Source organism: Rhinopithecus bieti, unplaced genomic scaffold (genome assembly GCF_001698545.2).
Source record: "Rhinopithecus bieti isolate Rb0 unplaced genomic scaffold, ASM169854v2 scaffold_6708, whole genome shotgun sequence".
NCBI lineage: Eukaryota > Metazoa > Chordata > Mammalia > Primates > Cercopithecidae > Rhinopithecus > Rhinopithecus bieti.
Genome location: NW_016806329.1, coordinates 5969781 through 5982600, shown reverse-complemented (window position 1 = coordinate 5982600; position 12820 = coordinate 5969781). Strand labels below are relative to the sequence as shown.

Sequence of the window (12820 nt, the reverse complement as noted above, 5' to 3'; positions counted from 1 at the left end):
AAGAAAAGAAAAGAAAAGAAAAGAAAAGAAAAAAGACAGCAAGAGTTTTAAATCATGGATTTGTTTATTCGAACCTGCCACATACCAATACAACAATACTACGATAAGAGCTAGGAGTACAACTGTGGACAAGGCACATGGTTTATAGATTCATATCATATTTATTATTAAACAGTAGTTTGGGACAATATCCCTAGTTAGCTTTCACAAACGAAACCAGTCAAAACAGTGACTTTATTCAAAGAGGTTAAGTAGCCATTCTATGAGTTTGCATTTCCTGTGTGTTGAAGCAAGTTTTTTTTTTTTTCTTTTCTTTTCTTTTTTTGAGACAGAGTCTTGCTCTGTTGCCTAGGCTGGAGTGCAGTGGTGCCCTCAGCTCACTGCAATCTCCCTCTCCCAGGTTCAAGCAATTCTCCTGCCTCAGCCTCCCAAGTAGCTGGGATTACAGGCATGTGCCACCACACCCGGCTGATTTTTGTATTTTTAGTAGAGATGGAATTTCACCATGTTGGCCAGGCTGGTTTCAAACTCCTGACCTCAGGTGATCCACCCGCCTTGGCCTCGCAAAGTGCTGGGATTACAGGCATGAGCCACCGCGCCTGGCCTGAAGCAAGTTTTAGGGCAGTGGTTTTCAACCGTGGCTGCATATTGGAATCACCTGGAAAGGCTTTTGAACTGCTGATGCCTGGTTACACTCCTGGGGATTCTGACTTAATAGTCCTGGGGTTTGGTTGGAGCATCAGAATTGTTTAAAGCTTTCCATTCTAATAGTCTACAAAATATTCTAATAGTCAACAAAAGTTGAAAGCCACGGCTTTAAGGGCATGTTTTATCACTCAGACTACTAAGTCACCCAAAGAATGAGACTCAGCAAGGAACAAAAGAATTCTGATTATATAGGAAAAATAATAAACACTTCTTTAGTCTCAGTGTGTCGTGAACACTTCTAAACACTTAACATATTTTAAATCAGTTAGTGGTCCCAAAAACTGTATGAAGAAGTCACTTTTACTATTCCCATTTGAGAGATGAGAAAACTGAAACTCAACAGCACACACCAAGTGTTAGAGCAGGTACTTGAACTCAATCAGTTTTCTTCTAGAGCTTCTTATCTGAACTGGTATGATATATTGCCTCTGCATGTAGTGTAATGCTAATTTTATACCAGAAGAATTATAAAAGAAAGGAAAATCTATACAAACAGCAGAATATCATTAAATCAGTTAAATGCCAGTTGATAATAGAGTGATTATCATGACTGCATAAAATATCTGTGGGCTATACATATGTGTATATAGATATATATATGTATCTATATATGTATTTATACAAATATGTCTATATATAGATATATGTATATACATTTGTGTGTGTGTGTGTGTGTGTATATATACTGGTTCTCATGTTTTCTTCATTTGTAGGAATCAGTTAACAAGTTCATCTTGTTACATAGTATGAAGGTTCTGTTTTCAGTAGTGAAACAGGGAGATAAAAGTAGTTGAACCATGTGATTTTTTTTCTGACTTTTCAAAGTCATTTTCTCCTGAAGGAAACTCAAGTGCTAAGGCTATTCTACATAATCTCAAGAACGACTACTACTTTATGGTAATGACCATACTGTGGTATAGAATCTTAGGAGCATATAATCATCCTCTAGGGAGAACATTTTACAAATTGAACCTATTTTGCAGGTGGAAATGCCATAAAGAAAATTATCATTGGAGAGATTACTGGCACACTGCATTCATTCACATGTCAAAGTGGAAAACATTCCAATTTAATTCTATAAAACATGTATCTGAGTCAACCTGCCATATGTATTTTTTACACTTTCTATCCCATTACAGAAGTAATATCTACCAAATAAATGCTGCACATTTCTAAGTGGCTGGCTTTTAAGCTGCTTTGCCTATGACTTTTGTTCCCTCTTTTGTCAGAAAGCTGAGAATTCAAGTAAATGAAACATTATGGCTGGTAGCATACAGCCCTCAGTGCAGTGGATATTTTGTGTCCGGTAGCTGGAGCATTGGTGGTATAGACAGGCTTCATTTGTTCCATATGAATACAAGCTAACAAATGGAGAGAATTCCATTTGGTATTCAATTAAGAGCTCTCCTGATTCCTGTTATTAAAGCCTACAAACTATTGAGCATAAAATTAAAATTGAGCAGTTCAGCTCTTTTTGACATTATAACACTGACTGAAAAATAATGATGTTAAACCCAAGAGTCACAAGTCATCCCTTACAGCCCATGGAAAATAAGGAGTGGAAACATTGAGGAAGAAAGAGTAAATATTGAAAACTTGATCATTAGTACACATAAAGTTAGGAGCACGCTACTGTGCTCATGCAAATACATCAACCCAGTTTGTAGAACACAAGATATTACATTGATTTTAACATAATGTTACAAGAGTATTATTGCCAAAGCTCCAATGAAGGAAATAATTAAAGCACTAGGCATTTTAAGGTCTTAAAATGACAGAAAATACTATAGGAAATCAATAACCAGAAAATACTATAGGAAATCAATATAATGTAATTGAAAGGAAATTGAATTGGGTTTACTTTTTTTATCCGTTCTAAATTTTCTTCAGACTGCCAGACCACAAAAGATAGTGAATCTTGTTTTGCCATCGGCGGTGTGACTTTCTGTAAGTCTCATGTGCTGCAGGGGCCACCTTTATTGTTTTTTGTTTAGGAAGCACTCAGCTGAATAGGTGGTATGAGATTTTTTTATGTGTTATCTTTACTAGTCTTAACTCAAAAAAAAAAAAAAAGAAAGAAAGAAAGAAACAAAATCAAAGACACAGCAGACAAAAACAACCATCTCCACATAGCCAGAGAAGTCAAACTAATGAGAATTCAGACATTGAAACCAGAGGACTTGTTAGATAAGCCTCACACTTGAACCTAAGTGAAGTTCTCCTAGTTTTTATCAATCACTATGCCTGTCAATCTTGCTATGCAACAAGAAATATTACCAGTTGCAGATACAAACTCAATTTGAATCTGTATGAATCTAATTCATCTTTATTGCTTATTATTGAAAAAAAAAAAGTTTTTATGATCAAAAAAGCTTGAAATGAACCTCAAGGAGATAAGTGGATATGAACAGAAATTAAGGAATGTTAAAATGAGAAATCCAGGCTGGGTGCTCTGGCTTAAACCGATAATCTCAGCATTTTGGAAGGCTGAGGTGGGAGGATCCCTTGAGCCCAGGAGTATAAAACCAAACACTTGGCCGGGCGCGGTGGCTCAAGCCTGTAATCCCAGCACTTTGGGAGGCCGAGACGGGCGGATCACGAGGTCAGGAGATCGAGACCATCCTGGCTAACATGGTGAAACCCCGTCTCTACTAAGAATACAAAAAACTAGCCGGGCGACCTGGCGGGCGCCTGTAGTCCCAGCTACTTGGGAGGCTGAGGCAGGAGAATGGTGGGAACCCGGGAGGCGGAGCTTGCAGTGAGCTGAGATCCGGCCACTGCACTCCAGCCTGGGCGGCAGAGCGAGACTCCGTCTCAAAAAAAAAAAAAAAAAAAAAAAAAAAAAAAAAAAAAAACAAAACAAAAACTAAACACTTAACAATTCTGAATCTCAATGTCATTTACTATAAAATAGAAATATCTTCCCTACCTACCTCGAATAGATCACATTTATGAAAAGGATTCATAAGCTATAAAACAACACCTCAATCAAAAATGCTGTATCTGGACTTTAAAAAGAACTGAATTAAATACTAATTTCACCTCTTAGTAAATATGTGATCTTAATGAAGTCCTTAGTTTTCTTGTCTATTAAATAACAATTGTAAGAGCACCTTCTCATATGGTCATTGTGGAGTTTACATGTATAAAAAGCTCAGCACCATGGCTGACACATAGAAAGTATTAAACAGCATTCAAAAATGTAATCAATACAGGAAATAAGTATTGTTTTATTTCCTTAATAATTTCTTAGTTATACCCCGTTATGATATGTGATAAGAGAATGTACCTTATTTCTAGTTTTCCAGATAATCTGTATCCTAAACATTCTTTACTCCCAAATTCAGTCTTTGAGCATCCTAGCTCTTTACATCCACAGCTAATATTTAGGAAACATTAAAGTTTCTTTGTATATTTGAAGGAAGAACTAAGTTAAGTAAGTGGAACTTACCAGTCCTAAAATCTAGACTGCTGTTATTAAGAAGAACAACTGTACAAATACTGTTATCAAAGGACATATGAGTCAGATGGAAAAAAACAAAAGGAGAACATAGAAAGGTGAAAAGTCTTTGTCAAGCAATGGAGAGAAATTATTGTCTTATAATATATATGAGAGAGTCTAGCTAAATATTACAAATTTTAAATGAAAATAAATATTATACATGGTATAAATAATGTTTAAGTCACTGCCTAGGTCAGAAGATGAGATATATTTACCTATTCTACTTACTTGGATGCTTTTTTGCTGTTGTTATTTGGAACCTCCAAATACTAGAGTACTTTAGAATTATAAAACCATTGACCATGTTCAGTTATGTTTAAAAGAAAACATCATTCTAAAGAAACTGGAAATTATATATTTATAAATGTTTGTCCATAGCATTGTTGAAACAAATGGCTCAAGTTTCACTGTTCATCCAGTTGCTGATATTTTTGACTATTCAGTACACAAAAATGGTACAGTCAAGTTAGTGCTAATAGATGTCATTTATTTACACAAACTGACAATAGGTTCACCAAACTTAAGAGACAAATCTAAAGGGGACAGAAAAGAAATCCCTGTGTGTGCTTTGGCAGCTTAGACATATTTACCATGAACAAGATTATATCCTAAAAGCTATTTGTGAAACTTAAAATTAAGTTACATGGTTGTAATATGTGGAGATAGCATATTGGAATAGCTCTTCACTTAATGTTATAGATCACTTTTTCCACCAATATTATTTGGTCTAGGAAAGTAAAATCCTCCTGAGGAAGTGATTAGGAAAAGCACACATCAGGGAATGCAATTGAAGATAGACTTTTGTTGACCTCAGAAGAGAAAAGCTCAAAAGAAATTTCATGAAAGTTTTAAATTTGGCAAGAGGACCACAATGTCTCTGATAATTAGACTTTCAACACATTTGGATTTGCTAATTGGATCTAAGTTCTAATTAGGCTTTTTATGTAACTAAGAATGACATATCATTGTATGAATTTAATGTGCTTTTACAGTTGAAACCAACAATTAGCAGCCTTTTCTAAATTATTTTAATAAGGAAAAAGCTGGCTCTGCTGTTTATACTGTGACGTTCCCTTTTCTTAAGATATATTATGTACATTTTAGTTTTCTTAATTAAACACCTTTTGGGGAGCTCAAAGAGAAACTTGGGTTTTAATAAGAAGCACCTAAATTGTTTATTTGTAGGGAAGACTTGCCAGCCAGTATGTAGATGACTTTGGAAGCTACAGAAAAACTGCAATAAAAAGAAATAAATCACAGTCATCAGGAGGAAACAGCATAAATAACCATTTGCCCTTATGAACATTCAGTTAATCAAAACAGTCTCTGAATATGACTAAAGATCTGCTACATTTTTGAGTTTGCACATGCAGAATGTGAAGGCTCATGGAGCTGGTTTCAGGATGAATAATAGGACATTTCTTCCCAAGATGTGCATTACAACATTCTCTCTCTCTGCAGCCTTCGTCTGTCAACAGTTATCTGCTAATTCAAGTCAAATCATCTCTTTCTTTTCTCCTTATTTTTGATGGAGAGTCATCAATTTTTTTCCCATTCAGATATATAGACAGTAATTTAAAAACTGGTAGCCTTCAGATTTATATATTCCAAGAGATTAAGACCTACGTAAGAGCGTAAAACTGAACCACTATTTGGATGAGTAAAGAGCAGTGAGTCATTGCAAGACTTTAAGAGAGAGGCTCTGCCAAAATATTCCAAGCAAATTGATAACACTGACAAAAAGGCAAATTATATTGTTTTACGTGCTATGAATACTTTGAAAACAAAGCCATAGACATGATTTTTTTCTTCAAATACAAGCAGTTCTCCTTCTAACCATATTAAAAAAGTGTCTATTTTCCCAGTAAAAGCCATATAAGATCAAATTAAAACCATTGAAACTATTAGAGAATCTAACTTACAGTAATTGATATATTAAAATAGACATTATGTTAGAGTTATATGTGCTGTTATTTTTCCAATTAGTGCATTACTGGGACTTAGTGATTGGTGTATATATAACCCCTCATTAAGTAAAATGTCCTCAATGAGCCTCTTAAAGCACGTTGGGTACTGTCATGTGCCATATGATGATATTTAATGCAAGAAATGGCATTTCTAATAACTTCATTTCCTATTTAAAAAGAAAACCTGTGCAGTACTCTTTCTATACCAATTATTCTAAGAGCTTTCACATAGTTCTCCATAAGGGCTATACAGAGGTGATGGGACTGTTCTGACAGAAAAATGACCAAAGCTGTCTTATCTTTCAGCTTGGGTGCTGGAATCCTGTCACAGGTCTGAATGGGTCACTGACTGACAAGAAATTGGAGAATAACATGCGTGGTGTGGTTCTACGTGTGGTAACTGTTCTGGTGAGTATTATCTGAGCCTTGTGGTTTTGACTTTTGCTGGTTACTTTATCCTACATTTCTCTCTTTTATTAACTGATGACATAATCTTAAAAGAGCTTTTAACAATTCTAAATACACGTTCTAAGATTTTTTAATGGTCGTATTTTACAGCCTTCAATTTTCGTGAATCAGGATCACAGTTTTGCAGACTTTTAATTACAGTGCATGTGTTAGGAATTTTCTTAGACATTTTAGGCTCAATTTCCATCCTTCTACAGTTTTCTACACATGATAAAGTAAAGGTATGTCTCAGGCCTTCTTTCATGGAAACTATAGTGAACATAAATAGAGAACATATAGTGAACATTGAAACTATAAATGAACATAACCCTGACCATGCCAAACAATGGTAGACTTGGTAAAATGTACATTCTGTAAGAGCGAAATATTAACAAACTAAGAATCTTTTTCTCCTGAGAACCTACTTCAAAGGGAAGCTGTTGTTTAATTGGCATCTATTGTCGACTGTATTCCAGACTCAGTGCTGATTACTGAGGACACTGACAAATTAAATAGACAGATATAATTCTGTCTTGATAGAGTTTATCATCTAATGATTCTGTGAATGTTGAATAGAATTACAGTAGTCTCCCCTTATCTATGGGGGATACGTTCCAAGACCCCCAGTGAATGCCTGAAACTGTGGATAGTTTTATGTTTTCTCCAACATAATCACATTGTGCAGGGCTTGTAGGGTCTAGAGTATGCATATGCTGGACAAAGCGATGATTCACATCTAGGGCATGTCAGTGGGATGGTGTGAGATTTCATCATGCTATTTAGAACAATGGCAAATTCAAAACTTATAAATTGTTTATTTCTGGAAGTTTTCATTTAATATTTTTTGGGCCATGGCTGACTGGGTGACAACTGAAACTGGTGAAAGAGAAAACACGGATAAGGAGAGTCTACCTATACCTGGGAAAGATCTGATACAATTTCATTTACTTTTTAAAAAATCAATAAATGGTAACTGTTATCATAAGTGTATACATTACTGTTTTCTCTCCTAATAGATACATACAACAAGATGTTAATAGAAATATTCTTAAACAGTAAAATACTCAAATGGGCTCTGTCTAAATAGCCATAAACCACGAAGGCATACATTCGCCTTTGCTATTCCAATGTGTTTCACCATGTGCTAGTTTATAGCCTGTGGTCAAAACATAATAGTCCATAGTTACTACTTTATTTTTCTTCAGAAAAGTCTACTTGTTGTTAATTTTGAAAAAGATTTTCCTATGGGCTAAGTAAACTGAAGAACTAGTAAATAGGAGAGGAGGACTTTTTGATATGTTGATGCTAATTGGATGTTCATCAAAGTTTATAACACCAATTGCTACCCTTTATACATTGTTTATTACAAATTAAATATATACAATGTAATTTTATTGTCAAAAAAGTGGATTTGTGAATATTTTCTGTGAAAGGACATTCAAGTCAGTAACCTGTTCTTCTTTTTTGTGGCCCATAAATTATTCCTAGTTATTATTTTAAAAGGGCTTAATTGCTTTTGGTAAATAATTATAAGTATTTCACAACTTAAATGTGAATTTGCTTCTGTATGTACCTAAGGGTGTAGATATGTATTTACATTGATGCACTAATATTAAAAAAAGACAGACATTTAAAGTACAGCAGACTATTAATAGTCTTTCCTCCAGTGATTAACATGAAAACTCCAGTGATGATTGCAATGAAAGACAGTATATGTGCTTTGTTTTCTTTCAGAAAAGAAAACAAATATTTAAGTCCAATTAACCTCAATCAGTTTTAAGCAAATATTTATTTCATACTTACTATATGATAGACTCTGTAATGGATATAAGATAAATAATATATAGCCCTTGTCCTCAAAGTTTTCATAGAATCTTGTTAGGTTGATGCGCATAGAGAAAAACAGTTCAGATTTATTAAATACGTTTGACCCTTGGTGTCTGTGAGGCATTGGTTCCAGGAAGCCCCCATACTAAAATCTGCAAATGCTCAAGTTCTGATATAAAATGATACAGTATTTGCGTATAACCTACGTACCTCCTCTCATATGCTTCAAAGCATTTTAGATTATTCTTAATACCTAATACAGTGCACTGCTATGTAAGTAGTGGCTCTACTGAATTGTATATTATTTTCTTTTGTTATTTTATTGTTTTTTTCTAATATTTTTGAACCTCTGTTTGTTGAATCTATGGAGTTGAGTCTGCGGATGCAGAACCTGTGGATATGGAGTGCTAACTGTACTAACTATGTGCAAGCTACTCTACTATGTCTTTTGCACGTATTGTCTTATGTTATCGTCACAATATTCCCAAGAAATAGGTAATATTCTGACCTCAAGAAGGAAATAGGTAATGTTCTGACCTCAAGAGGAAACAGAGACATACAGAAGTTGAAATATATATAATGTATCACTAAGAGGGAAGGGGTTAAGGTCTAGAATCAGACTTCCTGAATTTGAATCCTAACTCTGCTACTTATTATCTGTAAAATGTTCATAAATATATGAACCAACAAGAAATTGAATAATAACATGCATGGAGTGGTTCTATGTGTGATAAGTGCTCTGGTAAGTATTACCTGAGCCTTGTGGTTTTACAGATAGGAAGTAGCAGAGTTAGGATTCAAATTCAGGAAGTCAGATTCTAGACCTTAACCCCTTCCCTCTTAATGATACATTATACTGTCTTCAGTCCTACTGTGATAAGTATGAGAATTGAGGTGTCTATAGAATTTTGTTTGACTTGAGAGTTGAAAATGCTTAAGTCTGAGTTTTATTGGGAAGTCTTGTAGGCACAATTATGTTAGATTCATTTCCAGGCTGAATAAAACAATTACTCTTTTGTTCGTGAAGTAGTAGCACCTCACAAAATGTTAATGCCTGCATACCCCAGGTTCACCTTCATGACTCTTAGTCTCTATTTCCTGCAAACTTAGCCCTGCACAGATATTGAATATGGTTTTGTGACTGGAGATATGGAAGCAGTGTGTGTGTGTGTGTGTGTGTGTGTGTGTGTTTTTAAGTCTTCTATGGTGGACTTATCAGTTGGGTGCCAGTTGAGTCACAGGTTGTTACACTTACTACATTACTACAGTATAAAATCATTGGATTTAAGAATTTTGCATGCTTCCTGTGTCTTTCTGTAACTACTGTGAGAATGGAAACCAGTCATTGCCTTCTTATTTATTTTCTACAAGTGCCTTTTCAGGTCTAGCTCTTAGTTATACAGCCTTGTAAGCTTCTTCTACTCAACACTGAGAACCACTCTCCCCTCAGCCCACCCAGCAACTCCCAAGTCTTCATGCTTTACCTCACTAAACCCTGAAACTAGGATTTGATCTATACTCAACTAGATGTTGTCACCTAAACACAACCTTTCACCCTCTTATATTCCAAGTATGTACGTCCAACACTTTCCAGAAGAGAAAAGGGAAAGAACCATTGTGTACAGACCCTGGAAGAAGGTATTTCCTCCTTTCTTCTATTGAAACTGAAATCTAGTCTCAGCTCTACCCACTCCCTCTTTTCTTAAGAAATTTTATATCATCAGTTACACCAGGTTAATAAAATTGATTTTCCTTACCAAAGTTTTGAAATTCCCATTCTTATGACTGTTGATGCTTTATTGACTTGAAGGAAATAACCTCATATATATTTTAAACTACACAATTTGGCACTCTACTGATTGTGATCCCACGGGCAAATAAGTGGTGCTCTCAAATGGTTCATTGAAGGTATTAATGAAATAGAGGTATTATTGATGAAGATGTAAATAGTGTTAAAGGAATCAACAAGGAGTGCTGAATCACCAGGACCTAGATGCACAGAAAGCCTTGGCTTGCATGAAGACTGATAAGGCATGGGGAGTAAGCAGTATTATCAGACAAAGCAAGAGATAGAGCCATGGGAGAGAGAGCCCCATTCACAGTAACAGTGAGCTACAGTACAGAAAAGGAAAGAGAATCACTGCCAATACCAAAATCAGGCTATGAGGAACTGGGAAGAAGGGATACCCTGATCTCACTCCTCTTGTCTATCTCTTTTCACGGTCTCCAACTGCAAATCCAACCAGAAGTCACAGGTCATGGGAGCCTAAGTAAGGAAGAAAATGAAAGTTAGTCTTTCAGGACACAGAGCAAGGCAGTGAAGCTCCCAGTGAATCCAGAAGAAAAACAGGGAAAAACCAGCACCATCTACCATTTGGTAGGACCTATTATAAGAAAGTCATATATGTTAACTTATTTAATTCTTATAAAATTTAATATGAGAGGTACTAATTACATTATAAGGGTGAAAATAGGGTACATAAGAGTTAACTAAATTTTTATCTCCATAAGCTAGCAAAATCCAGACATAAATTTCAAGTTCAGAGATCGTGGTTCCACAAGCCATATCCTCAGCCACTCTGATATTCTGCCTTCTGAATCAGAATGGACTCATGTTAGGTATAAATGAAATTTGGTATAATTATTGAGATGTGAGGATTCCATATGTTGGATTGATAACTTAGGAGAATTATCCTAAATTGCTTCATATATAGATTTCTTTCTATTCAACCATCACCAAAGCCACCGAAATATGTCTTAGAAATGGAGGGAAAAAAAAGAGTGAGAATAAAAGCAGGCTCTACTGCTTGGTGTCTCTTCTAATCTCTTTGTTTCCATAATTTGTCCACTGATCTTTACTTCTTACCAAGTGGCCCCAGTGTATTACTACAAAGCAATTATGAAGATTTTCCCCCTTTTAACTTCCTGAGTTGTACAATGTAGAGACCGATAAATGACCAATTAAGTCATTCAATTGTTTTCATGGTAATTCACAAAAACACTATTGGAAACATCACTGAGTTATAAGTATAATCATAATATTTATGATAATAAAATGGAAAGGAATTGGTTATAAATGAAAAGAAAGGCATGAGAAGCTATGCTGCAACAAGTATAAGATATCTGAGAACCATAAATTGGAATTTGGGAGGAGCTCACTGATTAGTAATTCTTATTTACCTGCTTTGATTGGCCTTAAAACAGACATGTGACATCCCTAATGAACATACATTCACTCATGAATTCACACAAGTAGTCAAAGATCCTGACTTTAGAGAGATTTTTGTTGTTTGTTTTTATTGAGACAGGGTCTCACTCCATCACCCAGGCTGGCGTACAGTGGCATGATCATGGCTCACTGAAGCTTCAAACTCCTGGGTTCAATAAATCCTCCCACCTCAGCCTCCTGAGTAGCTGGGACTACAGGTGCATGCCACCATGCCTGGCTAATTTATTTTTTGCAGAGACAGGGGCTTGCTATGTTGCCCAAGCTGGTCTTGAACTCCTGGCCTCAAGTAATCCGCCCAAAGTGTCAGGATTACAGGTACAAACCACCGTACCCATCCAGGGAGTTTGATTCTTGCAAGATATCTTCTAAAGCTCTCAAAATAGTCTTGAAAAACTGCAGTGCAGTTTTTCTCCATTAAATACACAATACAGCATTCATTTGCCTAGAATTACCATTAAAATGATTCAATATATAAATTGAATTCATATATAAATGTATGACTGGAAGTCTATGGTAAAGACTATGATAGCGATTTTTCTGTATTTTATAAATTAAAAAAACATAGCTTTTCATATTTTAATATCTCTAAAATTAGGATGCATCCTTCAACTTCTATTTGCAATTATAATTAGCATCATGTTTGTCTTTATTAGTGATGTGTAAAATAGTTGCACATCTTACAATAGGAAACATTTTAGATTAAATAATGTATGGTATTTTTACAAATTAAGTTAATGGATATTCCTGGAAATTCAAAATCACTGGGCAAGAAGCCACACAAAGAGAATAACTATTTTAAAGAAAAACTCCAAAAGAAAAGACAGTAGGAAATATACCAGTTAGAAAACACAGGACAGTAATAGCAATGAGAAAAATTACTTTCTAAATTAAAACTGTTGCCTTAATCATAGAAGTATATACACAGAGATAGGAAATACACAGAGATAGCTTATCTTAAACCATTACCACAAAGCAATATCCAAAATATGTATTGAGGGAATAGTAGGTTTTTCTAAGCAACTCACCAAAGGAAGGATTGTTTTCCTGGCTTCAGCAGACAGCTGCCTACTGAGTTATCATTTTGAGTAATTTCTTTCTCCTAAAAAATATCCATATTAGTCTCACCTTTTGGAATTGCTT

At 35.1% G+C, this 12820-nt stretch overlaps 1 protein-coding gene across 1 annotated transcript in view; it reads left to right on the top strand.

Annotated features, from left to right (window-relative positions):
• GRID2 (glutamate ionotropic receptor delta type subunit 2) overlaps positions 1–12820 on the top strand; it is a 723504-nt gene that overhangs the window by 346274 nt on the left and 364410 nt on the right. Inside the window, exon 7 of the mRNA XM_017875509.1 lies at positions 6484–6585. Coding sequence (XP_017730998.1) covers positions 6484–6585 — 102 coding nt within the window. The remainder of the gene's footprint in view (positions 1–6483; positions 6586–12820) is intronic.